The 27042-nt window shown below is 39.4% G+C and overlaps 1 protein-coding gene across 3 annotated transcripts in view; it reads left to right on the top strand.

Annotated features, from left to right (window-relative positions):
- The first annotated feature begins 3425 nt into the window (after window positions 1-3425).
- Window positions 3426-27042, top strand: part of ylpm1 (YLP motif containing 1) — a 29401-nt gene continuing 5784 nt past the window's right edge. The window contains exons 1-21 of one of the 3 annotated variants that reach the window (XM_042390384.1): window positions 3429-4347; window positions 5564-5782; window positions 8363-8551; window positions 8866-9380; window positions 9647-12238; window positions 12492-12615; window positions 12810-12954; window positions 13055-13144; window positions 13250-13430; window positions 13671-13861; window positions 14106-14260; window positions 14355-14417; window positions 14553-14672; window positions 14789-14965; window positions 15046-15129; window positions 15251-15334; window positions 15614-15688; window positions 23532-23583; window positions 24302-24423; window positions 24634-24820; window positions 25459-25800. In XM_042390384.1, the coding sequence (XP_042246318.1) occupies window positions 3775-4347; window positions 5564-5782; window positions 8363-8551; window positions 8866-9380; window positions 9647-12238; window positions 12492-12615; window positions 12810-12954; window positions 13055-13144; window positions 13250-13430; window positions 13671-13861; window positions 14106-14260; window positions 14355-14417; window positions 14553-14672; window positions 14789-14965; window positions 15046-15129; window positions 15251-15334; window positions 15614-15688; window positions 23532-23583; window positions 24302-24423; window positions 24634-24780 (5898 nt within the window). In that variant the 5' untranslated portion in view covers window positions 3429-3774 and the 3' untranslated portion in view covers window positions 24781-24820; window positions 25459-25800. Of the gene's footprint in view, window positions 4348-5563; window positions 5783-8362; window positions 8552-8865; window positions 9381-9646; window positions 12239-12491; window positions 12616-12809; window positions 12955-13054; window positions 13145-13249; window positions 13431-13670; window positions 13862-14105; window positions 14261-14354; window positions 14418-14552; window positions 14673-14788; window positions 14966-15045; window positions 15130-15250; window positions 15337-15613; window positions 15689-23531; window positions 23584-24301; window positions 24424-24633; window positions 24821-25458; window positions 25801-27042 lie in introns of those variants that run through there. The other 2 variants (XM_042390385.1, XM_042390386.1) reach the window with 2 other exon arrangements.

Raw genomic sequence — 27042 nt, 5'->3', positions numbered from 1 at the left:
TCTGGCAAAATTTCATACTGTCTCACAGTAAACTTGTATTTTAAAGAGGAACAAGCAACAATGTCACATGTCATAACATAAAGGACTTAGAAAACCTAATATATAAATGCCATATCTAAATTCTACATTTGATAAATAACCAGAATTTTCAAGGTCATTGATTTAGATGATTTCCCCTTTGTGTCCCTCGCTGTAACTGCTCCTCACTAAGGTTCAAGTATGAAACGCTCCAAACTGATGGGTCTGCAGGCTGTTCATCTGGAGCAGCTGCTGGGATCTGATTTGTATATTTCAGATCTACTGTGCTGAGAGGAGATGTGCTGGCACAGCGGTTTTGGTGATGCCCTTTAATGCGCTCTATCTTATCAGCGCAGCATCACCCCTATTCAAACCAACGTCTGATTGAGCAGCATGATGTTGTTTGGGTCTTACACTGGGAATAGTTTATAGAGGCACCGTCTCTAATTTGTGAAGTGAGGTATTATAGAGGAGACAATTAGACCGGGGTTCGATTGGCGTATAGAGGCTTGGATGCTGACAGTCAAGAGAAGGCTTTCAAATGTCATACCAATTAATCTATCCAGCCATCAAACAATATTCTGGAAACAAAGTCAGGGGGGCGATCAATCCGCATCACTTTTCTCCTCACCGGGTTATGGGAAAATTGATTTGTCAAACAAAGCATTTTGGAAGCAGTGCATGGACTTGTTCGGGATCCATTAGCCTCCATTGAGCATTTTGTTTAACATAGGATTTTCATCACAGAGAAAATGCAGTGTCCTCAATAATGTGAGCTACAACTTTACGATTTCTGATTTCTTTGTTCTTGCTTAGGAAGCTTTAGAAAGTGCTGATCAAGATTGAAAAGGGCCAACTTCTAATGCATTTTGAAAAATATTTGACTGTTAGTTTCTCTCATACAATAATCAAAATTGCCAAGAAACACTTACACTTTGCATTAATACACCACACAAATGAACAGTATGACAATCTGCCTCGCCCCTCCCATCCAAAAAGCACCAGGCATTAGTCCCCAGTATCAGTATTATTGTACACTGTGGGGCTATCCTGCCATCCTATACAGCGTGGCTGCCCTAAGCTGTATCATGAATTCCCTGTGCAGTGTATTGTTCTAAGACAGAACTGTATCACATTGTGCCCGTCATGCTGTTTTAGAGGGGAGAGAGCTTCCTCTATGGGATTTCTCCCACCCCCATCCCCTGATAATGTATCTCTCCCTAAAGGCTAGGCCTCTGTGACCTTGTCTTATTCATCGAGGGCGTCTTAAGCGAAAGAACTGAATCCTGAATGGGCCATTTCCCCTCTTTTAACACCCCTTTAATGTCATCAGTGAAATATGAAGTCATTAGGCGATATTAAAACACTGCTGACAAACTAATTAACGGGAGACATTAAACAGGACGGGCTTGATTAATCCGCTTTAACGATTCTTTTTAAGTGGTTCTGGTCAAAATTAATACAGATTTACTGGTGATCTTAAGAAAAAAATATTCTTATGTGTATCAGACCTCAAGGGCAACCTAAAGTCACTGGTCTTTTACCTCCCACTGCTCTCCCTCCCATCCTACCCTCTCTGTTTCCAAACACAAAGTCTTCTCTCACAATGTGAACTCACACAGTTGGTTTCTGGGTCTCTGACGACAAACCACAGTCAATGTTATGGATACACAGGACTGTCCGCCTTTTTTTTTTTTTAAAGTCTCCGATATGTTTTATCTATTTTGATTTAATTTTTCACGTGAAATCTATTACTATCATGTAGAAACAAACATACAAGTATATTATTCCAATATCAAAAATGATTGTATGTATTATCAGTCCATGTGCATTACATATTTTTATAGATGAGAATAAGCTGCCATGAGTAATTTGAATAATAATAATTATTGTCATTATTATTACTGTTGTTGTTTCATCTGAAGTTGAGACCGTTGCTGATTTATTTTTCCCAGTTTGTGGTTCCTTCTTGAGTAGAAATGTCTTTGTAAATGTCTCCCTCTTGTGGTAGACACACAGACCCAGGGTCAGCTGACAGATCTCGTATTTCTGTGAGCAGCCTTAAAAACATCACAAGGATAAAAAAAAAAAAAAGTGACAAAATCAGTGAATCACTTCTGAACACGTTTTGACCAATCAAATGTTTTTATTTGTTTTAAAACTCCATTTTGTGTGTCGCCTTATCATAGTGCCCAATTTTAACATTCAGATTTAATATGTCTTAATATTAAATAGCTCGTAAGTGTACCTTAAATGAATGTTTTAATTAATTTGTAATTTAATAATATGTGCGATGATGGGGTTTTTTTCTTGTTTTTAATTGCAAATTTTAATTGCAACTGTTCAGCACTGGAGAATTTATCAAACAGTTAAAAAAAACAAACTCAATAATAACAGTAAGAAAAGAAAAGACATGCACATGAGGGAAAAATCTAATAAAGCGTAATAATACATTAGTTGTTTGTGGAGAAAATGAAGCCGTTTTATGGATTGAAGCAGTTTAACAGATGTAGGTAAGGAGTCTATTTCTGATGAGAAAATAGGAATACTTGTACACCTTTCAGTAGGCTAGTATTGGTTTGTGCAGAAAGATGGGTGGTTATCAGGACAAATAAATTTAATTCGTAGGCATATACACTGTTTGATGCTGTGTCAAGTTTACAAAAATGCCTCTAAGGTTGTAGTATGTGGAGTTGCTCCACATACTTTTATTATATATATATATATATATATATATATATATATATATATATATATATATATATATATCTTTAATTGAGTAACATTTGTCAAACAATACATATTGTGATCATATCTTGAGTTTTCATGGAATGTATCAAAGTATAACACAGTAATACATTTTAAGCAAAGAAAAGAACAGAAAAAATAATGAACACACACACAAGAAGTTTACCTTATCGGGCATAATACTAAAGGTAAACCTCTTGTGTGTGTTCATATTTTTTTTCTGTTCTTTTCTTTGCTTATTCTGTATTACTGTGTTATATTGTGTTACATTCCATGAAAACTCAAGATATGATCACAATAGGTTTTGTTTGACAAATGTTGCTAAATTAACAAAAAAAGTATGTGGACTTGACTTAAGCAAACAAATGGGGACTAATATCATTCCATAATATCATGTTTTTCTTACATACAAAGAACACATGAATTGTTTGGGGTTTTTTTTCAGTTTCCGCAGAAGGTCGCTAAGCGTTAAGACCCGCCCTACTCTGCCTCTGGTTGGCTAGTACTCGTTGCCTTCGTTGGTTAGATTGGTTAGGTTTAGGCACGAAGAGTGAGATGATTGGGTTAGGCTAAGAATATCATGATCAGAGCCAATCAGAGACCGAGTAGGGGCGGGTCTTCGCAGAATGCGGGTGAGAAAAAAATAACACGATCGCTAAGCTTTATTTTTACCGGAAGCGGTCACCTGCTGACGCGTGACGTAACTCCGTTATCAGTTTTACTGTACCAGCTAAAGCAGCCAGCACGCCAGCTGCCATTCAACAGTGTTTTTCTAACATACTTTTATAAGACTAAACGTGCACATTTCTGTCTCTAGCGGATAGCTGTTAACTTACTATAGAGGTGACATTCATCTTTATTTCATACAGTCCAGCCTAGTCGGGAAATGAAAATGTAGCTAGTTCCTTTATGATAGGTAGGTCGACGTTAGCGGTTAGCTTTATTAGCCATTGAGGGCCCGGCTGAACGTGAGCATCAAGGCCGTGTACCCCGCCTCACTTTTTGACAATGTATCCTTCTTGGGGAAATTATGGTGCACCCCAGTCACAGAACTATGGAGGGCCTGGGCCCCGTAAGCAGCTGCCTGGCAGCCACGCCGGCCAACCGGCGGCGGGGTACGGCGGCTTCGAGGCCTCATCCGGCGGCTCCCTGATTTCCAGCCTGCAGGAACAGCACCTCCAGCAGATGCAGCAGCTACAGATGCTCCACCAGAAACAGCTGCAGTCCGTGTTACATCACGGCAACGTTGCTAGTGGTTACGGTGGTGGACACTCAAGTGGGTATCCAGGGTCAGCCTGGCAATCAGAGGGATCAGGACATTTAGACGGCAGTGTTGGACCTCAGTCCTATTACAAACCACCTGACGACCCTGCTTCTCAGCCGGCGAGGGGTCCCCCGGCTCCTCAAGATCATTCGCAACCTCCTCCGCCGCCACCACAACCGCACCCCAAGGAGCCACAACCTGTCCCTCCTCCCCCGGATCCCCAATCATCCAAGGCGCCGGAGAACAACGCTGTCTCCAAAGAGCCGAATAAGAAGGATGCATCCACGGCAGAAGACGACAAAGCCTTACCATTGCAGGTAATGTCTTGTGTCTGTTTGGTTTGAGCTGTTATGGTGCAAAATAACACCACTTTGATTGCAAGACCCTGTAATATTTCAGCTAGTACAACTAATATATTTCAGTTTTCTATAGAATTCATATACGTACAAAAATAACATGATAATGCAATCCAAATAACAGAGATAATGTTTTTGTAGGCTCCTGCTGCTTGTCAACTAGTCAATTTTATAGGCCCACATCTAATCATTGATCATTGAATCACTGGCAGTGGGATGCAGGGATGCCCCTCACCTATCCACATTGACTGGACTGGGGCAGATAAAGGCCCTTTTTTAATGGATTGGTATCAGCTCATGAAAACTTGATTTGTTATTGAACCCATGATGCTCATTCTAAGCCACTTGTAAAAAACGTCCCCAATTTTCTCTTTTAAACACATGATATGTACCACCACAGTTCAGTCATAGTACACTACCACAGTGTACTGTGACTGAAAGCTACTTTTGAACTTAAATATTTTGTTTTCTGCTGATGATGAAGACTGTCCATAATCTCTGTATACAAGCTTTTGACAAAATGTGCAGAGCTATTCAGCTGTCAAACATATCTGAATTGTGCTACAAATTTTATTGCTGACTTGCTTAAAGCTATGTGTGGTATGTGCTGCTGTAACGAGTAACCACACAATACAGTCTTGTTGTTGTTAGGCCCTGATTATGGTTTACTGTTTTTTTATATGTGTGGTTTTGTAAAAGATAAGTATGTGCAGGTTGAAGATCACTTTATTACTGAGTTGTCTTTTACTAATTTATTGTTCAGTGTTTCAATCTTCATTGGGCAACAGTTTTAAAGAGATGTGCATTTATAATGACGCTTATGTCTTGTGTTTGCTGTACATTAAATGAGACCATATAAATTAAAATTTTCAAGCCAACTCACAGTCTTATCCCGTAATATTGAACAAGGAATGGGTGGGTAACAAAGGGGAAGCAAGATTCCATAAACATTTGCAGCATGAAAATAAAAACAGAGATTTGTTTGTGTAACCAAGTTATGGCATGTTACCTTTGTCAGGGTATGTACAGGCCATTCGTCAAACTGCTTGTTTTTTATAAATATATCTTAGCTCTGCAGGTTACTGAACTAAGAATGTGAGCGTTCTGTAGGAAGTTAATAGAACAAGGTTCCTCGTGTGCTTTCTCTGACCAATGTCCTTATAATTGTTTCACCCAGGAGCAACAGCAACTTTGGTACAAACAACATCTTCAGAATCTGCAGAAGTTAAAGCAAGAGAAAGCCAAACAGAGTCAAAAAGATGGTGATGGTCCTATGCCACCACCACCCATGGGCCAAACTGTTCCCCCTCTTCCCCCATCGGAACCACCGAAAAGCACACCACCTCCACCCCCTCCAAAAGAGGAGCCACCAGCACCACCTCCACCACCCACAGAGGTAAGCATGCCTAAAATTTTAGACGTGTGGATTTTAGGATTTGTGTACTAAAGGGCTGAATGGCAAGTTTGGGACAGAAATATTCTGTGTTGGGCTTTGATTACTGTCATGAGAGTTTGAAATTTTGTCAGAATTGTTTTGATTTAACAGCCATGTTCACTGTTTCAATGCATTGTCAACAACAACTGGTTAAAAATGTTGTGATATTAGTTGCACATTGTAGTTGTGAGTTAGAGGTACATTTTACCAGTTAACTGGTCTAGCCAGTAAGTGGACCTTGCGTTTAGAATATTTTATCACAGATATGTGTTAAACCTCTACACTCAAGTTTACCTGTTGTTTAGTTGTTGTATATTATTCCCACATTGGGTAAATTATAAAATTAAATTATGACACCAAGAAGAATCCTGTTGTATTTGCACCCAGTGCCATGTACCAGAGTATCCCAGAGATATTTGATTATCACTCAATCTAAATCTTGTTTGTATTTTTTGCATGAATTTACAGAGTGAAAATTTAGGAAAATCATCCATACCTGCCAATATTTAGGTTTCAAATTACAAGAGGTTTTTAGGCACGGGTGGAGAAAGATAACATTTTACTCGCATTGATGACAACTACACTCTAACCCTAACCCTAAGTGCAACAAAACCGTCACAAGTAAAAAGTCAATAAGTACTTAATCAAACCACCTGTTCAACAAGCATAAACATGTAGAAAAGCAATATTTTCAACTACTTTGCCCGCAGTGTCCCATCCACTGTGGGTATGTTTTACACAACCACAGCGAGCGAGTTGAGCTAATAACATGAAAGCTGTCTATATATAGCCTAACTGTTTATCTGAGTTTGCCACGTATCTTAAAATTTGGCAAATTCTTGTAAACTTAGCTGCTGGCTGAGACAAACCAGCCCCTCCTCTCACATAAGCAGGAAGAGGGAGGAGGACAGAGGACAGGAGGAAATACTGCCTGTGCAGAGAGCAGCTGTGCACACACCTATTGAATCAGGTTGTGGTATTACAGGGGTTGAAACTGTATGTCGTGTGTGGATTGTGTGTGTAGATTGTGTTTCATTGATGATCTGGCAACTTGGGTAATGTCAAACATACAAAACTTATGAATCCATGTGTATGAAGATTATTCATAATAAAGGTTGAGGGCCAGGCAAAATAGGGGAGTTTACCAGGAGAAACAACAAAACAGGAGCACAGCAGGAGAGAGGGTGAAAATATATGAGAAACCTGGGAAAAACAGGAGTGTTGGCAGGTCTGTTCACCTACATTGACAAACAGAGTAAGTCCCACCACCCGCTCTCCCATCATCATCGTCATGTTTATAGATATTCATGTATTTTTCCCCTCCTCCTATCAAGTTAATTTGTCACATGTAATAATATAAGGTAAAATTACAGTGAAATGTAATCATGCCAGTTCCTTCAATTTGTGCATTAAAAGAGTTTAAATAGAATAGGAATAGTAATAAATATATGTGTATGACTGGAGGGGAGGCAGTCTTAGGCAGTGACCTCATTTAGGATCCTAGTAGCCTGAGGGTAGAAGCTCTTCCTGAGTCTCTCAGTGCTGGCATGGTGTATCTGGTACTTTCTTCCCAACTGCAGCTGGGAGAAAAGGCCATTATCCGGGTGGTTGGGATCTTCAATGATTCTCCTAGCCTTATTCTTGCAGCGCCTGGTGTAAATATCCTTTGGGCAGGGTAAAGCACTGCCTATTGTATTTTCAGCCAAACAAACCTCTCTTTGCAGGGCATTGCAGTCCTGTACAGTGCTGTTTCCATACTAGGCAGTGATGTTCCCCGTCAGGACACTCTTGATGGTGCAAGAGTAGAAATTCCTTAGTATTTGAGGAAATACCCAGAATTTCCCCAAGTGTCTGAGGTGAAACAGTCTCTGCCTTGCCTTTCTCACCACTGAGTCAGTTAGCAGCACCCCGGTCAGGCCCTTGGTGATGTGGACACCAAGGAACTTGAAGCTGTCCACCCTTTCTATCGAGGACCCATTGATATAAAGGGGCTGTAGTTCCTTCCCTGCTTCTTCCCAAAGTCCACTGTCAGCTCCTTAGTCTTGCTGATGTTCAGGAGTAGATTGTTCCTGACAACAGCGGGTCAGGTCCTCTACTTCCTTTAGGTAGGTCTTATGTGTCTATAGGACTGGGAATCGCTTGAAATGTCTTCTACATCAGTATCAATATGATACCTGAGTTTCGGCGTCGATATTAAATTTTTTAGACACTCTCTGATTTAAAGTATTTTTTATTTATAAAATAAGCTTAACTTCCTAAATACATCATTGTCAATATATGATCATTTCATGCCAACTTTCTGGACTTGACAGTTTGCATTACTTTGTTCTCCAGAAACAATGTGAGCAGTACTGAGGTTTGTTACCCAGGCCTGTTAGACCAAAGTTACACATTGATTGTTTGTGTAACAAGGTATCAATAGTGCCTTCCCACCATTTCAATAATTTTGTCAGCCATTCCATCATAATCTACCCTCCATCATGTCAGAAATATTCTTTGTGAGTTGCTTTGCTTCATTATTGCCTTGTTTGTGTTTTAAAGCCTGAGATCCCACAAGACCCAGAGGAGGCAGCCCGCCTCCAGCAGTTACAAGCTGCAGCAGCACAGTGGCAGCAGGTGCAGCAGCAGAGAGCAAGCATACAATACCAGGCTCTCATGCAACAGCACGAAAAGCTTCAGCAGATCTTGGAAAAGTACCAGCAGCTGATTCAACAACCTGCAAACCTACAGGTAGGTAAAAATAATCAATTGCACAGCAGCTGTCAAAGAAAACTACAGCAGCAAAGAAACTATATTTGCAGCTCCTGTATAGCTGGTTATTTTCCATTGTCTTGAGATGACTTGTACAGGAAGTGAAAGGAAATCGTAATATTTTTCGTAGACCCAGAAGGACTGTATAAGAGTTTGAAGGATATGCAACCCAGCAGCATTTTGAGGCCTATAAGTTTTCATTTTTATATGTAATGTCTCAGTTTCTTTGTTCTGCACCTATAAAACTTAATCCAAAACTTTATGGCATCTTCTCCTTATGCCCTTTGTTGAAGACAATGTCTGCTGAAATGCAGCTGAGGCACTACGAAATGCAGCAGCAACAGTTCACTCCTTTATTCCAAGACTGGGAGCGCTCCTTCATGCTATGGTTTGAGCAGTTCCGGACATATCCCCACAAAGACCAACTGCAGGAATATGAGCACCAATGGAAGCAGTGGCAGGAGCAGATGAATGCCACTAATGCCCACCTTCAAGAACGGCTGGCCACTCTTACTACCATGGTGCCGTATGCTTCAACCCAGTATAATAGTGGGATGATGGGACAGTATGGCCAGTACCCTGGACAAGATGTGCAAATGCAGCAGCAGCCAGTAAACCCAGGTATGCAGCATTCCCCTGCTGCTGTTGGTCCCAGACCTCAAGGTCCACCGCCCACTGGCTTTGGGCCTCATTCAGAATCACCTGCTGGACCCCCAGTGAGAGGAGGTGGCCCTGCAGGTATAGGAGTTAGACCCCCAGGTCCCCCTCCTGTTCAGCCACCAAGTTTCAACAATGTCAGAGGTCCAAGGTCAGTAGGGATTGTTACAAGCTACTGTGATTAGCATTTAAATATTTTTTTAACTAAAAAATAATTTCATTTGAGAATGGCTTTGACAAATGTTTGATAAAATCTGTTGAATTATTTGCATTCATGTGGGCTATTGAAATGAATTACAATATCCCATGTGTATAGTGAATATGTAGAGTATTGCTTGGGCTACTGTTGGATGTCTCAAAAAGAAAGCATATCTTAATAATGTGTTTCTACAATTTCTCTTGTCTTATTGGTCCCAGAGGAAACAACCCCAGATTTGACCAGCCACAACAAGGTTTTGATGGGCCACCACGATTTGACCAGCCACAACAGCGCTTTGATGGTCCTCCCAGATTTGACCAACCACCGCAGCGCTTTGATGGTCCCCCTCGATTTGACCAACCAAGACACCGCTTTGATGGTCCCCCCAAATTTGACCAACCAAGGCAGCGCTTTGATGGTCCCCCCAGATTTGACCAACCAAGGCAGCGCTTTGATGGTCCCCCTAGATTTGACCCACCACAATTTGATCAACCTCTAAGAGGAAACCAACCTCGATTTGGGCAGCAGCCTAGGTTTGAACAGCCTCCAAGGCATCCTGGCCCTCCGCCTCGTTTTGAACGCCCACCTGTGCCCCCGCAAAAACAACAGCAAGGTCCCCAACCTAAGACAGAACCAGCCACTAAACAACCTGCCAATATGGATTCCAAGGCTCCAGGAAAACCAGCCGGGCAGCCACAGTCTGAAAAAGAAAAAACTGGATCTGAATCAGATAAGGCCAATGCCGAAGACATGACAGATGACAACGTGCTGGGAGCTGATGGCTTTTTTGTTCAAAGTGACCCCATTCCGCAAACATTGCAAACAAACACAGAGCCCGAGGAATCGGGTTGTAATGATGCTTCTGACAATAGCGCTAAACCCAACAATAAGCCGTCCTTTACTGCGCCTTCTCTTGTGGCATCAAAAAATACTGCGGCACAAAATTCTATTAAACCAGATGGGCAATTGACAAATACCAACAAACCCCCAGTGATTCCAAAGCCCCCTGGAATCCAAAAGGAGCCACAAGGCTCTGGACAAATGCAGTCAAGACCAGAGCTTCCAAGGCCACCTCCTGGTAGGGGAAGAGGCCAGCCTCCGGTACCTGTCCAAGTGCATGGACGAGGACGTGGGCAGAGGGGGCGTGGAGACTTTAGGAAACCAAACACTGTACCATTTGGGGAGGACATGGGTGAAATGTCTTATGACTACATGCCACCTGAAGAGGACTTGAGGATGCCAGAAGAGCAGGAAGAATATCACTGGCAAGATACTTCATACGAGGAGTTTGGTGGTGACGATTCTGAAGTGCCCCCTGAAGAAATGTGGATGCCGGAGGATCACCATTTCCCAACAGAGGAAGAGTACTATGAAGAGCCAGTAGGAGGACTCCCTATGGGCAGAGGAGGGCACCCAATGATGAGAGGAGGGCCTCCTAGGGGACGAGGAGGTCCACCAATGAGTAGAGGGGGACTGCCTTTGGGAAGAGGAGGTCCACCTATGGGTAGAGGGGGACCACCTTTGAACAGAGGAGGTCCACCTATGAGTAGAGGGGGGCCGCCTTTGGGCAGAGGAGGTCCACCTATGGGTAGAGGTGGTCCCCCTATGGGAAGAGGAGGACCACCCATGGGAAGGGGGGGACCGCCTATTGGAAGAGGAGAACCAATGGACAGGCATTGGGAAGAACCTGAGCCAGTGGAGTACCCAGAGGATGGAGACCCTTACTGGGGAGAAAGAAGACCTCCAATGAGAGGCATGAGACCCCCGTTTATGCCTGGCCGGGGTCGTCCACCACGTGGACATCCTGGTTTCATGCACCCAGGACGAGGGCGCCCCCCTCACCCAGCGTATGGACCGATGGATAATGAGCCATTAGGCCATGCAGTGGACACTGACGATACTGAAAGAGATCCAGAAGGGCACCCCATGTACCATGGACATGACCCTCATAACCATCCAATGCATCCTGATGTAGGAAGAGGCAGGCGACCACCACCACCTCACGAATTGATGGATCCTATGGGGGAGCCATTGTATGATGAAGGAATGGAGAGAGAATTAGGGTGGCAGCCACCCCATGGCAGAGGCCCTCCTAGGCCTCCACATGAGGTAATAGATAGGGGAGGAATGAGGAGGGCACCTATGGGTCGAGGAATGGCTAGAGGCATGTGGCGGGCAGGTCCAACACATGAGGGATTTGAAGAGGAATATAATGAGCGTTACATTGAGGATTATGATCATGGGGAAGATGGGTATCGCTGGCGGCCACCGCGGGACTATCCTCCTGATGACTATCGGCATGAGGCCAAGTACTACGAGTCTGAACGAGATAGAGAGCATGCTCTTCCTGAAAGGGACTATCCCCCCCGTATGCCACCACCAGAGCCCTACAGAGATGGTCGTTGGCTAGATGAAAGAGAAAGAGGTCATCCTTATCCATATGATGAGCATGAAAGAGGAAGAGGAGAACTTAGAATCCGTGAGTACAAGGATGAGCCGCCGTACCGACAGGAAGAATCACCATACCCACCACCACCCCCCCCTACAGAATGGGATAGGCCTTCAAGACTTTCTCCACCACCAGAAAGAGGGTATCCTCCAGACTATCAGGACCGCAGACCACGCTATGAGGGCCTCAGGGAAGAGCCTCCTTTGGATATACCTCCACCCCATGCTGCACCTGTTACAAACTTGCCAGAAAGCTCAGTTGAACCAGCAACACAAGAAGCAACTGGAGCCAATGTGCTTGCTCTCTCCCAACGTCAGCATGAAATCATCTTGAAAGCTGCTCAAGAGCTCAAACTGATAAGGTAATTCTAGATTTTGATCACTGATTAATACATCGCCCAAACTACATACTGACTTAGTTGTAGTGTTGTGAGTGTGTTGTTTTCAGCTGCCTAGGTTCTGTCATATCCACCTAGTCTTTGTTTCTTTCTTGTTTCTTTCTTTCTATGCTTTGTTTTTGTTGCAACTCTTCCATTTTTTCTAGAATGCTAACTACTTTTCCTTATAGTCTACTTAATTTAGGGGAATTTAACTTGCAGTCTTTTGTGCCTACAGAGAAATGCAGGAGGGGAAGACCCCTGGTACTGATCCTCAGCCTGCACCAGCTGATACCTTAACCGAGCTTCCTGCTGGTCTTCTTGGTTTGGAGATACCACCAGAAGTCAGAAATGTTCTGAAGGTAAATAATTACTAATATGTCACAATTTTATCCTCATTAGAAAGACTGCATTGTTATAAGAATGGCAAAATCATTGCTTATCCAAGTTGGTTGAAAGCATGTTGGTTTGGTGGCATGTAAGGAGTTATTTTCCATACATTTACACATACTTACTCATATTCTGTTTTTGCTTTGACATCAAATCTGATTCTTAGGGCATGACTGCAGCTGCACAGACCACCCCAGCTGAAACACTGCCTTGGGATACCAAACCTGCTACCACAGATTACCAACCATCTCTTCCTGCGGTGCCCACTCCTTCAGTGATTCCCAAGACTGTGGATTATGGGCATGGACATGGTATGAGCAGCAAAGAGGAACACATTTGATCATTTTAACAGATGAAATGTTTCATCACAAGTTTCTAGACATTATTGGTAACAGTAACACTCATTTGTAGAGCCTGGTGCCACTGTTGAGCGGATCTCTTATGGTGAGAGAATTGTGTTGAGGCCTGACCCGCTACCATCAGACAGGGGCTATGAAAAAGGTGAGTTTCAACACTGTAAAGCTTATATTTCTCTACTCAAACAGAGCTTGCTTTTGCAATTTTCTAACCAATGTTTATTGATGAATTATTCAATTCTCATCCTAGAACCTCTTGGTCTCAGAGATCCTTATAGCAGAGATTCATATTATGAAAGACGATCAGACCCTTACATGGACCGACGAGAGTACAGCAGAGACAGGGACTTATACAGAGAAAAGCCTCCACCTGAATATGAAAGAGAGAGATTTGAGAGGGAACGCTATCCCCCAAGAGACAGAGATGACAGGTAACATGTCCTTGGTGGTTATGACACCCTTTTTTCCAAACTATTGGGAAGTTCTCTGCTTCTGTACATATGTAATATTGTTTTCTATGTGTCTGTTTTTGATTAAAGCACACATTCCATGGTTGAAGAAAGGTACTATATCACATTGTGTCATACATTGTGATTAGTCATCAGTGTGTGCCAATTTGAAACAAGAAATTCTGTTGAAATGAAACTAAATTATCCTCTTCCTCTTTGTAGATCCCCACTGGCACCTCCTCTACGCTCAGGATACAGGGAAAGAGAGCGGGATCTCCGAGAGAAGGAACGAAGTGGCAGTCGTGACCGAGATGATCATTATGGGAGGCCTGCTTATGATAGACTTCCATACGAGCGCACTGGACTCGACCGTGGTGGGCCTGAGCGTTACAGCCATAGCTCTTCACCTTACAGTATGTTCAGTCTTATATCAGTTATCAGATGTTTATTCACATACCACATCTACTAGAATTTGGTAGAATTTTCCTGAAAGTCCTCACACTTAAATCACTAGTTTATTTCTCAGATACTAAAATGAGCTTTGTTGCATGATGGATGATATGGGATAAAACAATGTATAACTAGTAGAAGTAAATCTATAAAGGAAAAAATAATGCTATTTAGAGAAATACTTCAATTACAAATAATATCATACAGTGGACAGAAGAAGTTATCCAGAGGACCGAGGGCCACCTGCTGCACCACCTCTTCCGCCTCCACCTCAGCCACCCCCACGAGTCGAGAGGAAGCCAGAAATTAAGAACATTGACGATATCCTCAAACCACCGGGGAGATTAACTCGGCCTGAAAGGGTACTAATTGTCACTGCAGTGTTTCTTGGTGAAACAATATCACATTGTAGGTGGTATAATATTGAGCTCTAATTTGATTACTATGTTATAACAGATTGTCATCATAATGAGAGGGCTTCCAGGGAGCGGAAAGAGCCATGTTGCAAAGCTCATACGGGTAAGTGATGTCATACCAGCAAATCATAGTGTATTCTCAGTGAAAGAGCCTGTTTTATATGTCTTTGTTGCCTTTTGTAACAAAGCAAATTGTAATATGATAATGTTGCTTTTCAATCTTGTTTACAATATTAAGGATAAAGAAGTGGACTGTGGCGGTGCCCCACCAAGAGTTCTTGTTTTGGATGACTATTTCATGACAGAGGTTGAGAAAGTTGAGAAAGATCCAGACACAGGAAAGAGGGTTAAAACCAAGGTTAGTCTGAAATACAACAATAGCAAAGTGTGGCTTAAATGTACAGTTGAAAACAAAACATCAGTGAACAGCATTAACAGGCATTTGTCTAACAAAAAAACCCATATCTCTTGTAGGTACTTGAGTACGAGTACGAGCCAGAGATGGAGGATACGTACCGCAGTAGCATGCTTAAAACATTTAAGAAAACTCTGGATGACGGCTTTTTCCCCTTCATCATTTTAGACACCATTAATGACAGGGTTAAACATTTTGATCAGTTCTGGAGCGCAGCCAAAACGAAAGGCTTTGAGGTGAGTTGTTTGTTCAGGAGACAAACAAATGTTGTTCCAGTCTGCCTGGTGCTAAAGAGTTTGTCTTTTCTTGTTTCAAGGTGTATCTTGCTGAAATCACTGCGGACACTCAGACTTGTGCAAAGAGAAATGTCCACGGGCGCACCCTTAAGGATATACTGAAGGTCTGTAAGATGAGTTTGCTATCTCACATGCATTTGTCGAAAGGATAATAATAATAATAATAATATCGACTGAAGTTCATAAATGTCATGTACACCTCTTGATGGTGCATTCTGTACACAGATGTCCAACAACTGGGAGCCCTCCCCACGTCATATGGTGCGCTTAGATGTCCGGTCCCTGCTACAGGATGCTGCTATAGAGGAGGTGAGTACGTCAAGACTTGATTCAAAATATTATAGTCCTCCCTTCTTTTTTGTTTGTTTTTTTTAATATTGTTTGGGCATTTTTATACCTTCATTAGAGATGACTGTAGAGAGATGACAGGAAATTAAGGGAGAGAAGGGGAGGGGGGTTGATATGCATTAAAGGATAGCGGTTGGTCTCAAACCAGGGATGCTGGGGTTCATGGTTGGTATCCAAATGCCTAAGCTGTAGGGCGACCCTATCATTAATTGACGTAAACTAACATGCTTATGTTATTAGGTTGAAATGGAAGACTTCAATCCCGATGATGAGCCCAAGGAACCCAAGAGAGAAGAGGAAGAAGAGGGTGATCTGGTAGGACATGAAAAGCTTAAATTTATTGTCATATAGTTGTCAGAATCATTATCCACTTATTTGTATTCCCATCTCCACTAATCTAATATTAGTTTTTAGTCTTTTAACTATATTATTGTTTTGCTTGATTAGTAAAGTGAAGTTTAAACAGATGAGATTGACGAAATAGGTAAAAAGTAATTGAAAGTCATCAATTAATTCCAGTCCATTTTTAGGCTTTTACTAATTTTATGATGATTTATTTTTTATATTTTATGTAGCTGTATAATATGCTTATGTGTTAATTATCAAGTTTACAAGGAAGACGAGAGCAAAACTATAGAGAACCAGATTAGAAACTAATCAAAATACTTAAGTGAAGTTATCCTAAAATAAAATTACAGCACCATCAGCCTTTATACTGAAGAAGAGGAATTCCTGTTGAGCATTTACTCAGATTTTGTTGTAATTTTTTTTTTTTTTTTAAACAAATCATCTTCACATCAAGAGTTTAAGAAAATAGATAAAATTCAGATGGTTGCAAGTATGCCACCATCAGGAAAAGTGTTGCCACTTTTAGACTTAAGACCAGTCCTGTTTGATCAAGTTTGGGTTTTCATTTATTGTAAGACACATTTTTATTCAAAGAAAGACATAAAATAAATTAATACAAAATAAAATGTAGGATAATTTAATCAAGAACCAGTATTTTGAGAAACAAAAACAAAATTCATTCATTTCTATTTAATTCATTTTAAAATTTCTTGTATGAAAAGTTCTCATGCATAATTTATTTTCCATTGATTTCCATTACATAATCAGTTTCATAATACTTACAATATTTCAAAATAAATGAATGTGTGACATTTGCTTGTCTGCGATGAGATGAAGTAAATATCGCCTTTTAATATGAAATCTTTACAAGCAGACACTTGAGTGTTTCAGATTCAGATTTTGACATGTTTTTGACACATAATTAAATATCCAGCTCTAAAGATGTTTTACAACTTTACTGGTGAAATTTGAACAAACTATAGGAAGGTTTAAAATTTTATACAATTTTTAAGTAATTTCTTTAATCAATAGTGTTATTATTGGTTAATCATTTTTCCATTATAAAACCATGTTAACCATTGACATGACCTATTTCAACACAAAATCAGAGTTGGTAACATTAGTAATTAGTTCAAAGAACAGATAAAGTAAAAACCATTTCACTTGAATGATAATTCAAAATTACGGAGCTCCCACTGTGGCCTGTTTCCGTCTGTTCAACAACTGACAAAATCCAAAGTATTAAACATAGCAAACAGTTGCACAACTTCCAGCTTCATTAGAGGACATAATTAGATCAGACTAGATGCGTTGGACGTATCTAACAATTAACATTTAATCAAAATGGCTGCAGCTTTCAATAGTAACTAACTTGTAACATTATCGTATAAATATAAAACAGGTTACCCCTGGTTTTATATAAAATGATCTGCATACCTGATCTACATGATCAAGTGATGTGTCCGTTTACTGTAGCTAACGTTAGTCCAGCTGCTGGAAACAGCTGCTCAGATGCAACAGACATACAAATACTTTCGTTCCAACTTTATCTGTCCCTTTACTGCCTCTGCTAAAATGCATTTATACTCAGAGAAGGCGAGTGTCGCATATACAGTTCATCACTTTTGTGTTGATTTAGTTGGAAACGTGTAATTACAGTCCTGCATGTCCTGGATGTTAGCATCATAGTGTGGCTTTCTGCTGTCTGACACTCAGCTCTCAGCCTGCATTAACCAAACAGCTGCTTCTGTTCAAGATTCCAGTTTAGCAATAGCATGAGCCTCAAGTCATTTTCACATATGAATTCCGGATAATGTCCAGAGAATCAACGCCAGACATTGTCCGGAGTTGCCCTTTCACACATGTAGCACACAATTTTCCGAGATTTTCCGTGTCAGATGTGTTCTCACCCACTGGAAATACTCCATCTGGTTTAGGTGAGGGGTGGCACCTGGGTAGAGCGTGCAGGAGGCAGGACATGACGCAAAAAGTGCGCTGCAGCTGTAATTTGGCATTTTTAAGCTTTTCACCAGAAATAAAATGCAGGAAGTCCTCTCTCCTATTAGTGCTAGCTTCACAGCAGAACGTTCAGGTCCAGTCAAAATAATGTAGCTTAGCTGGCCTGCTGCGTTTATCCAGTGCTGGCCACATGATAGAAATGTCATCAACATGCCCACTTGCTCGCTGTGAATTCTACAAAAAAAATGACCTGCTGTATTCATGGGCTCAATCGGACATTACATGGACTTTGTGCTAGGGAGCTGGCAGGGTAAAGTCCGTTTAATGTCCGATCCAAGTGATTCAGACATTTGTGTTCACACATACAGCTCCTCTGGATAATGTCCAGAAAATTTCAGGGTTGCAGGGTACATCAACACGACACAGTGAGCAGATCGAGGCACACTGTGACTTTTTTCTTCCTTGGAGGACAGGGAAGTGTCTTTGTTTTAGTGTGGCCCTTACCAGTGGTCACCAAACACACCTGTAACCCAAAATTATTAAATCGTAAGAGGCTCCACCTAGTGGCACAACCACAAACTACAGCAAATCCACAGAACATTTCCTGACATTTACACCACACATCCCTCTTCTTCTGCATTATCGGTTTATAAATCGGGTAATAAATTGGAGCAAAATCAAAAGGCCACCGGTCGTGCATAGTTGCCTAATAATCAAACACCTACAAAAAAATCTGCTTTACCGAAAGACCTTTTACCAAGTGAATACTAGTTTTGTGTTTGTGTGTCCTTACAAATGTTTTGAACATGCCAGGAGCAACCAGTTCCTTACATTTTATTTTCTTGCTAGCTTTTTTATGCAGAAGATTCAGAGATTATTTAGGCAGGCTAATTAATAAAATGAAAATGACTCTTGATACCCTAGTTTCATGTCTTCCAAATGTAAGTGTAAATTAAAAACATAAATAGTAGAACAGTTTCCCCACATGACATCATAAAAACTTCCCAGCCCTCCCAGTCAGCCCACATTAATGGGCAGTGACTCATCTACAAATAGTTAAGCTGCTGCATTAATTTACAAAGGATCTTCATTAAAAAACTTGAGGTAAGAATACACATGTTTAATCTGTCTCTGGACAAATGAGGAAAAAATATGTTTCTCTACAAAAATTTCCATGATACCTTTTTAACAATTCAGCATTTTTATAAAGGTTCCTAATGTCTTAAGTTTTAGAGTGAACAATCAAACATATTATATGTTATTGATACATTTTCTTACAAAAATATACTATTCATGTTTGATGACTGTATGTTTAGTGTTTCAGAATAATTTATTGTTGAGCATCTTGAAAAAGTTTCATGTAGGTAGATTTTCAGTGTTTTATTATATTTATAATTTAAGTTATAATTTTTAATCTTTATTTTATTTACCGAAAGATCCCTTCTGAACATGTTTGAAGACACATAAAATACTCTGCTTCAACTAATAGTTTGTATCCACAACTCCACAAATAAAGTTCAATTTCTTCCTCCTTAAAATTAAAAAATGTAGTGAGGTAAGACCTGCAGTTCCACACAGCATATACATGTCGTCTCCCATCACAACGTTTCAGTTTGATTTTAGCAGCAGGTTTAAAGCTGAGGTCACGTCCACGCGAAGCTTAAATGTAAATCTGTCTGAACTGTAGGTCTAAACCTACTGCATTGTGCCTCTGTGCCTGAATGACACTAAAATGAGACTCTGAAGTCTAAGTTTTATTGCTGAAGCCATTGCAGTTATATCCCGATACTATGAAAGGTCTTATGGTCCGTTGTCAAGGGTTAAGATGAAGTTCTAAACTCTAAACTGTGAAAACAAGTGAAAGGCAAAGTGTTAATTTGTCGTTGCCAGCTGTGCTCATCACTGCCAGGAGTGGGTCAAAAATGGCCTCCTTAAAGCCAAACCAATTTTAAAATGTGAAACGTGGTCAGATCATGTTTTCTTCCATTACTGAAAACTGTGTTAACCTGTATTTGGAATGTGTATTTACAGACCAGCTCCCAAATGGATTATTTGATGAACAAACAAACAATTTAAACAATCGTATCAACATAAATTAATTATTTCACTTGCCATAGAATAACTGGCTGCTTAAGATTATGTAAAATTTTTCTACAAAAAAAATCTCCTTTTGTTGTAAATCTTTCATGATATTTCAGGCAAATTGTTGAGTATAGCATCTAGAAATATTTACAACAAAAGGAGGATGCGGGATTGAGAGATGTGAATAAATTCCTTTGTACAGTATGGTCTTACATCAAGACGTCATATCATAGCTTCAATCATATTTTGATGATGGGAATGAAGAATAGAATGAATAGACACACTTTCAGCGAGCTTCATCAAAACAAGAAAAAGAAAACCTCTAAATTATACAGATTTAGATGTCTTGTCAAATTGAAAATATCCTTGCAAATGTCAGGGTCCTGTGTCCCTCAGAAGTCTTTTAGAGGGATTCAAAGACACTGCAGCAAAATTACTTCAACACATTTCCACAATTATATTAAAAGTATAAATACAAAATAAATGTTCCTCCCCTGGAAAGAGGGATGATTTGCTTTAGATGATCATAAATAGAATCATATAAAATTGTCTCGTAACAGTTACAACAAGAACATAAAGTTCATGATTGACAGCTTCATTTTTGTCTACAGAACATCTATATTGAGGGGCAGCAGACAAGAAAAACTTTGTCTAAAGGGTGTACCTGTACCCTTGAGCCTGAATGCTTCATTAATCTTCCTTATAGGGGAGGAAACTTTGTTCGGGCCACTACATGCTGGCTTGGAGCTAATTGACATTATTTATATGACTGGTGTGTTACCCGAAAAATATGTTACTATTGGAATAAATATGTTACTTAATGATATGTGTTATGGTGGATATAGCCAATAAACACTTTATTAATTAACATATTTATATAATTAGATGTTAAACATATTGAAAAACACAATTTTTATATTTCCTCTTGATGAAAGTAGTAGTCTTACTGCACCATCATACCATTCCTAAAACAGGATGTTTTGGGAGTAGATGTTACTGCAGCCGACATCACAGTTAGTTGTGGTAAGGTTCAGTCTGTTACCCTTGTGTCCGCTCCTAACTGTGATGTTGTGTTGCACAATAACATATATTGTAAAGTGCTTTACTGCACACATTGTGGACAGAACATTCAGCATCCACCACATGGCAGCACAAGCTGAATATCCTGCGTGAATGTATTTACCCCATAAAAATCAGCATACTTTCATTGAAAGTCTGCAGAGAGACAGTGTGTCCTCTATGTGTTTAATCTTTGATGTATGATGTGTCTTTGATGGACCACTGTACTTCATTGGTTACATATTGTATTTAGGTTGATTGCAGCTGTATGTAGCACTATTGCCCAAGTCAAATTTCCCCTCAGGAACAATGAAGTGTATCTTATCTAAATGTATTTATGAACAATCAGAACAGACCTTCGAGTCTGTTGTCCGGTAAAGCAACAGGTTACCTCCTTACTTCCTCCACATTTAATTGCATGTGTTGTCCAGCAAAATGCGCCCATGCGTTCGTCATATTCACCTCACTGCATTACTTTGCCAAGACAGACTACATGCTTACAAACTGCTTTAGTCATCAACCTTTGGTTTGTATTTTAAACTCTGAAATCAGAATGCCTGAATGCCTTTGATTAAACCTGAGCAGTTGCTGCAGGAAATTGAATTTCCAGCAGTGTATCTTTGTCATCCTTATTTGTTTTTGTTTTTCGCTCTGTGTACACATGCTCTCAACCAACAGAGCACACCTGGTATATTCTGTATAGTTTTACAGACTTTGAACATTGTTATAAAAAACATTCCAGTATGCACCTTTTAAAAATGCCAAATAAAAATAGCGACTGATTCAAAGCCCCTACACACCCCAAAAACCACCCACACAGGTGTTTTCACTCATTATGCCCAATTAGACTTCCTGTCTGGACTCTGGACTGTGTGGGCTTTTACAGACTTTGATCGACATCTTTATGATTGACGTATGTCCCAGCGTGGTCCGCCCATCTTCAACCTGAGCAGAGGTCTAATTAGGAAGAATAATGGAAAACATCTGTGTGGGTTTTTGCACAAAAATTAAGAGGTAAAACATTTTGACTGAAATGGATTTCATCCTAAAAGTTAAAGAAAACCAAACCCAAAAATAGATTTAGGAAAAAAAAGTCAATAAATAAATGCACAAGTACAAATGTAGCATGTAGCGATATTCTTTGCACATAAAAAAGGTCGCTTGATTTGATTGTTGTCTGTTTGACATAAGCCTGGATTTTTCAGCTAGTTAAAAACTTATCCAGAGCTGTTGTCAAAGCAACAAGACCTCAAGCTCAAATTTAACAGTTTAGGATCATTAACACCTTCTGTAAACTGATTTTTAAATACCAGTGCTCATTTTTAGAGAGGTATTGGTAAATCAACATTGTTATAATTGGACAGGTGTTCAGAACAGGATGCTCAACCTACTGAGAAATTACTATGATCCTTTGTGGTTGGAAAGACGCATGTTTTCAATGGAAACACTTAACAAAGGAGTAAAGAGGAAAAGACATTACAAACAATGTTAATACAAAACTTGAGCAAAAATAAATGAACTGACTTTGCGTCAGTTGGTTATGGGAACTAAAAATCTTGTATTAAATCTTAACATTTTGAAGAAGATGGACAATAAATGTGTAAAAGTTGTAATAGTGTATCAGCCGTACTCATTTAACTTCATCTCTTGGTGTTAAAGGTTTGGCCAAAGTTTCTTTTCATATTTAAGGTTATCTTGCATAAAACAATTTACCAATTGCTTTAAATGAACATCAGCTTTACCAGAGTAAAAAGGTGCCATCTCTTTAAATGATGTACCATGCCAATCATACTGTATGAGCGCCAAGGTTTCCAAGATAATAAGATTAACAAACTGTCCTTAAACATTTTAAATATATTTTCCTCTCCTCAAAAATGACACTTAATGTTAATCAAACCAAAAGTATTTGTCTGTTCTCTCTAATTTTCCAACTTCGCTCCATTCAGGCAGTCCCAAGGGTAAAATGTCTCAAAAGCATACATAGGTTTGTCTTTACGTAGGAACTGGTTAGCGCTGATAGTGGAGTGTCAACAGTTTGCTGTTATCTAGCCAGCCAAACTGCTTCTTGACAAAAAATGACAGCTGGGGATTTTTTAGTAAAACAGTGATGTTTGACAATCAAAAAGCAGATCAGTTTGCACCAATATTTTTAAGGGAAACAGAACTGCAGAATCAGGATAAGATACAAGTTCCTTCATTTTTTGTATTGTTAGGTATCAGTTTATCACTATGATTGTAATTGGGAAGATTTGAGGGAAATAAAAGTTAACTGTGTTGATCACATGATCATTAATTCACACGCGCAAACCACAACATTGTTTTTTAATCCTCTGAAATGAGAGCAGACGGATGTCTGCTTGACAGATTATTTTCAGGAAGGCCACTCAGAATCTGTGTTCTCCAAAGCAGAACGTAGCCGTTGTCCATTCTTACTTTTATTTTGCATGTAGCTGAGAACAAAGACTTAGTGTGAACACATTAGTTTCTCTCAGCTTGCAACACTACATCAAAATGTTTGCATGTCTGTGTTACATTATATTTATTTGTTAGATAATCTCCCGTGCAGTTTCATCTTGTTGTTTGTCTATTAACCGCTGATAAACCAGTCTCTCCTCTTTTCAGCCAACCCCCTTTTCCCTTTCTCTTTCCTCCCCTTATCCCTGAACCCCCCAGATGTTTAACTATTGCAGTGTTTCTTTATATAATATAGGGCTACATTCCAAAAAGCAAATGGGAGATGGACACGTCTGAGGCAAAGCTTGGTAGGTATTCACATTTGATTGTATTTATTTTATGACTCATTACCCAATCTATTTTATCTAATTGTGTATGTATGTGAATTATGTGTGTGATGAACACGTCCATGAGGAGAAATGGTCAATCAGTGAATCACATGGTGATTCCTCTTGCCATTCTTTACTCTCTGTCTCTGTGCACACACCAAACAGCAACTTAAACTATTCATGTTGTGATTGTAGATGTAAAGATGCTTCAGATTTAACCTGATTAAATGAAGCCTACTTTTGTCAGGTGATAGCAGTGCTTTAAACATTTCCATTTAACTTAATAAAACATGTCTTAATATGTGGATGAATGTACTGAGAGAACAAAAAACTCTGCATATAAGGCTGGTGCACCTCCTTTGCCGTATTATTTTTCAAGCCAATATCAGTAATAATTTCTACATATCCAAAGCCAGACAAATGAAGGGAGAATGTGAATAAGAAACACGACCCTCTCTGTAGTGTTATGAGAAAGGCACCGAGTCCAAACTTCTCTAACAGAACTGATCGGTGGTCAAAGGCGAAAGATTGTGTTTATACTTTGACCATTGCCAAATGTTGAATGTGAAGCAGAACATTGCTAAAACTAATAATGCTGATTAACTAGTTGGCTTAATAAATGAATGTTAGGATGATGAGGTTAAAGTTTTTCTGGGGATGCAAAGGAGACCTGAACAGCGATGTTTAATTAATACAGACAGGCTGGATGGTCTGGGGAGCAGTGGGAAGAGGAAACGTGAAGACATGGCAGGCCTGGAGGACTACCTTCAGCTGCCAGATGACTATGCTACACGCATGTCCGAACCAGGAAAGAAAAGGGTAAACTGACGTGCTGTACTACAAAGCTGTTGCTTTGGTCGTCTTAAAATGGATTCGATTCTTATTTAAGTACTGCAAGGTTGCTTTCAGTTTGTGATAAGACCTTTTATACAACATTTACCACGAGTAATGTGATTTAATATAACTAAAACAATATTCATCCATTTCCTGCTCATAACAGAAAATCCTGATGTTCTCCTTTTTGTTAAGGTTCGATGGGCTGATCTTGAAGAGCAGAAGGATGCAGATAGAAAACGCGCTATCGGCTTTGTGGTGGGTCAAACAGACTGGGAGAGAATAACGGATGAGAGCGGGCAACTGGCACAGAAAGCTCTCAATCGTACAAAATATTTCTAAGAAGATAATCTTAACCCCTTCTTTTTTCCTTCATTGAAAGGTATGTGTATTACTCTTCTATATAATGTTGTTAGGACAGCTGTAGATATAACTGATGGCTACCAAAAGGTAGAAGAGTAAACATATAATGTGAAATAAAAGTGATCATTGGTTTCTGAATGTTTTTGTAATGATACATTTCAATGACTTAAAATATATTTGATTTCATCTTTTTAAATGTTCTGCTGTTATCAAAATGGCAATAATATATACAGTTCTCTGTGGGTCAATAGTTTCTTAAATGCAAGAAAATTTGAGTTATTTCAGATCTATGACAAAAAATATTTTGCAAAATATTTGGTTAATCAAGTCGTATCTCACTGTTGTTCAGCAAGACATTTCCCCCAAAAGGCTTCTTACATTTCCAAGCTTAAGTGCAGTAAATGGTGAATAAAATAATATGAATTATTCAAAAGTAACCTCACTAAATTTGACTGGGGGCACACTTTTATTGATTAAACACTTCTATAACAATACAATTACAATTGAAAAATACTTAATAGAACTAACAGACTGTGTGAATGTACATGAATTTACAGTACTTAAATTTGTTTAGATGAAGTTCTCCAATTATCATATTTTATTACATATAAAGGATTAATTTATTGTATTAATACCTGTCAAATTTCTTCCCCGCAGGTGTCCAGAATGTGAAAATACTGAAGCCTTCTTGCGGTTAAAGATGAGACTCATCGAGCTGATATCACCATTAGTTATCAAATTCTTAGTTGCTTCATTAATAAGCATACAATATTTTTTATTATTATTATTATTAGTTTTAAACAGACACTCACTACTGGCTATTCACCAGTAAATTTGTAGGTTACAATTCTGTACTTCTTCTGGTCATGTATTCTGTATTCAGTCATGTGTTTTGCTGTTTTATACTCTTCATGCTTTATGTACTGTATACTTGTAGCACTGTTTATCGGTCCATGCATACTTGAAAAACCAACAATAAAAGTTTCACAAAAATACCAATTTGGAGAGTCTCACTGGAGTTGTCATTTGGGCTTAACGAACAGTCAACTGTTAACTTTAATTTTGTTGCATCATGTGACTTAATGTGTTTTAGCCCCTTTGATATGGATGACTGTACAATATTTTTCATTCCTAAGAGTCAATAAGATGTTCTGACTGTAAAAAGGTTAATCACCGCATATTGTTTACTTTGAGAGAATTAGAGAGAAAATGGTAACATTAGAAACATTAGTGATGTAAAGTGCTTTCCAGTACATGTAAAATGTCCTCTTAGATAATACACGTCAGTTTCCTAGAGGAATTTTTAGATGCTGATTTCTTGCATACCTCAAAAGTTTTACACCACTGTATATTTCAGCTTTTCCTTACTGGTGGTGTCGTTTTTTAAGTTTAAGTTTAAATTTAAGTAAGCAATGAGTACTGCAAGGTACTTCCAGTTATGAAAAATATGCCCATTTGGTGGACCTAATAGCTCAAACATTTGATTTTTGTTTAATTTTCATGGCAAGCATGTGTTTGTTGCAGCATTTTGTTTGGCTCAACTGTCGCCTTAAATGTGAGTTTGGTTCAAAAGATGTGGTCTAATGTAACAGCTCAAGTATAGGACAAAGAAGAGCCCCTGTCTTTGTAGCCTATACTTATGGTAATACAAAAATGATGCTGCACATATAAAACATAGCACTAATCTCACAGTGCTTTTGTGAAGCTAAAGTTGCTACAGCCCCCAAATAATCTGGAAAGGTACATAATTCACCAATAGTGTTGAGAGGAAGGGATCCACTTGAATGTTGTGCAATACTTCTGAAAGTTACATGTGTTTTATCACAGTAGCTTGATACACAGAAGGCAAAGCAATGGAGAATGCAAATGATTTGTTAAATCACATTGGGATTGTGGTTTCTTCAAGGACACCCACTTCATTTTTAAAGAACTGGATGACAAGCTTTATCAATGACCAATTATAAAGTTACTTGAACATTTATGGAGAATGGAAATGGGGACCAAGACAATGGCATCATCCATTTTTTTACAGAGGGTGTAGATCAAGTCAAAATCTTTGTTGACAGCGTTGCTCAGCAGTCGTCCCCAATTAGTTTAGTGAAGCACATTTGTACCTGTTTTCAAAATAATTTACGACAAAGTTTCTCATTTGGATTCCACTCAAGAGTCTCATCTTTGTTGTAGCACATTTTTACATTGAAACAAGTGTTAGCACATCACTACTGCACCGGATCATAACCC

This window comes from Thunnus maccoyii, chromosome 17 (assembly GCF_910596095.1).
Source record: "Thunnus maccoyii chromosome 17, fThuMac1.1, whole genome shotgun sequence".
Lineage (NCBI taxonomy): Eukaryota > Metazoa > Chordata > Actinopteri > Scombriformes > Scombridae > Thunnus > Thunnus maccoyii.
The sequence above is the reverse complement of the archived record's forward strand: the minus strand, read 5'-3'. Positions and strand labels throughout refer to the sequence as shown.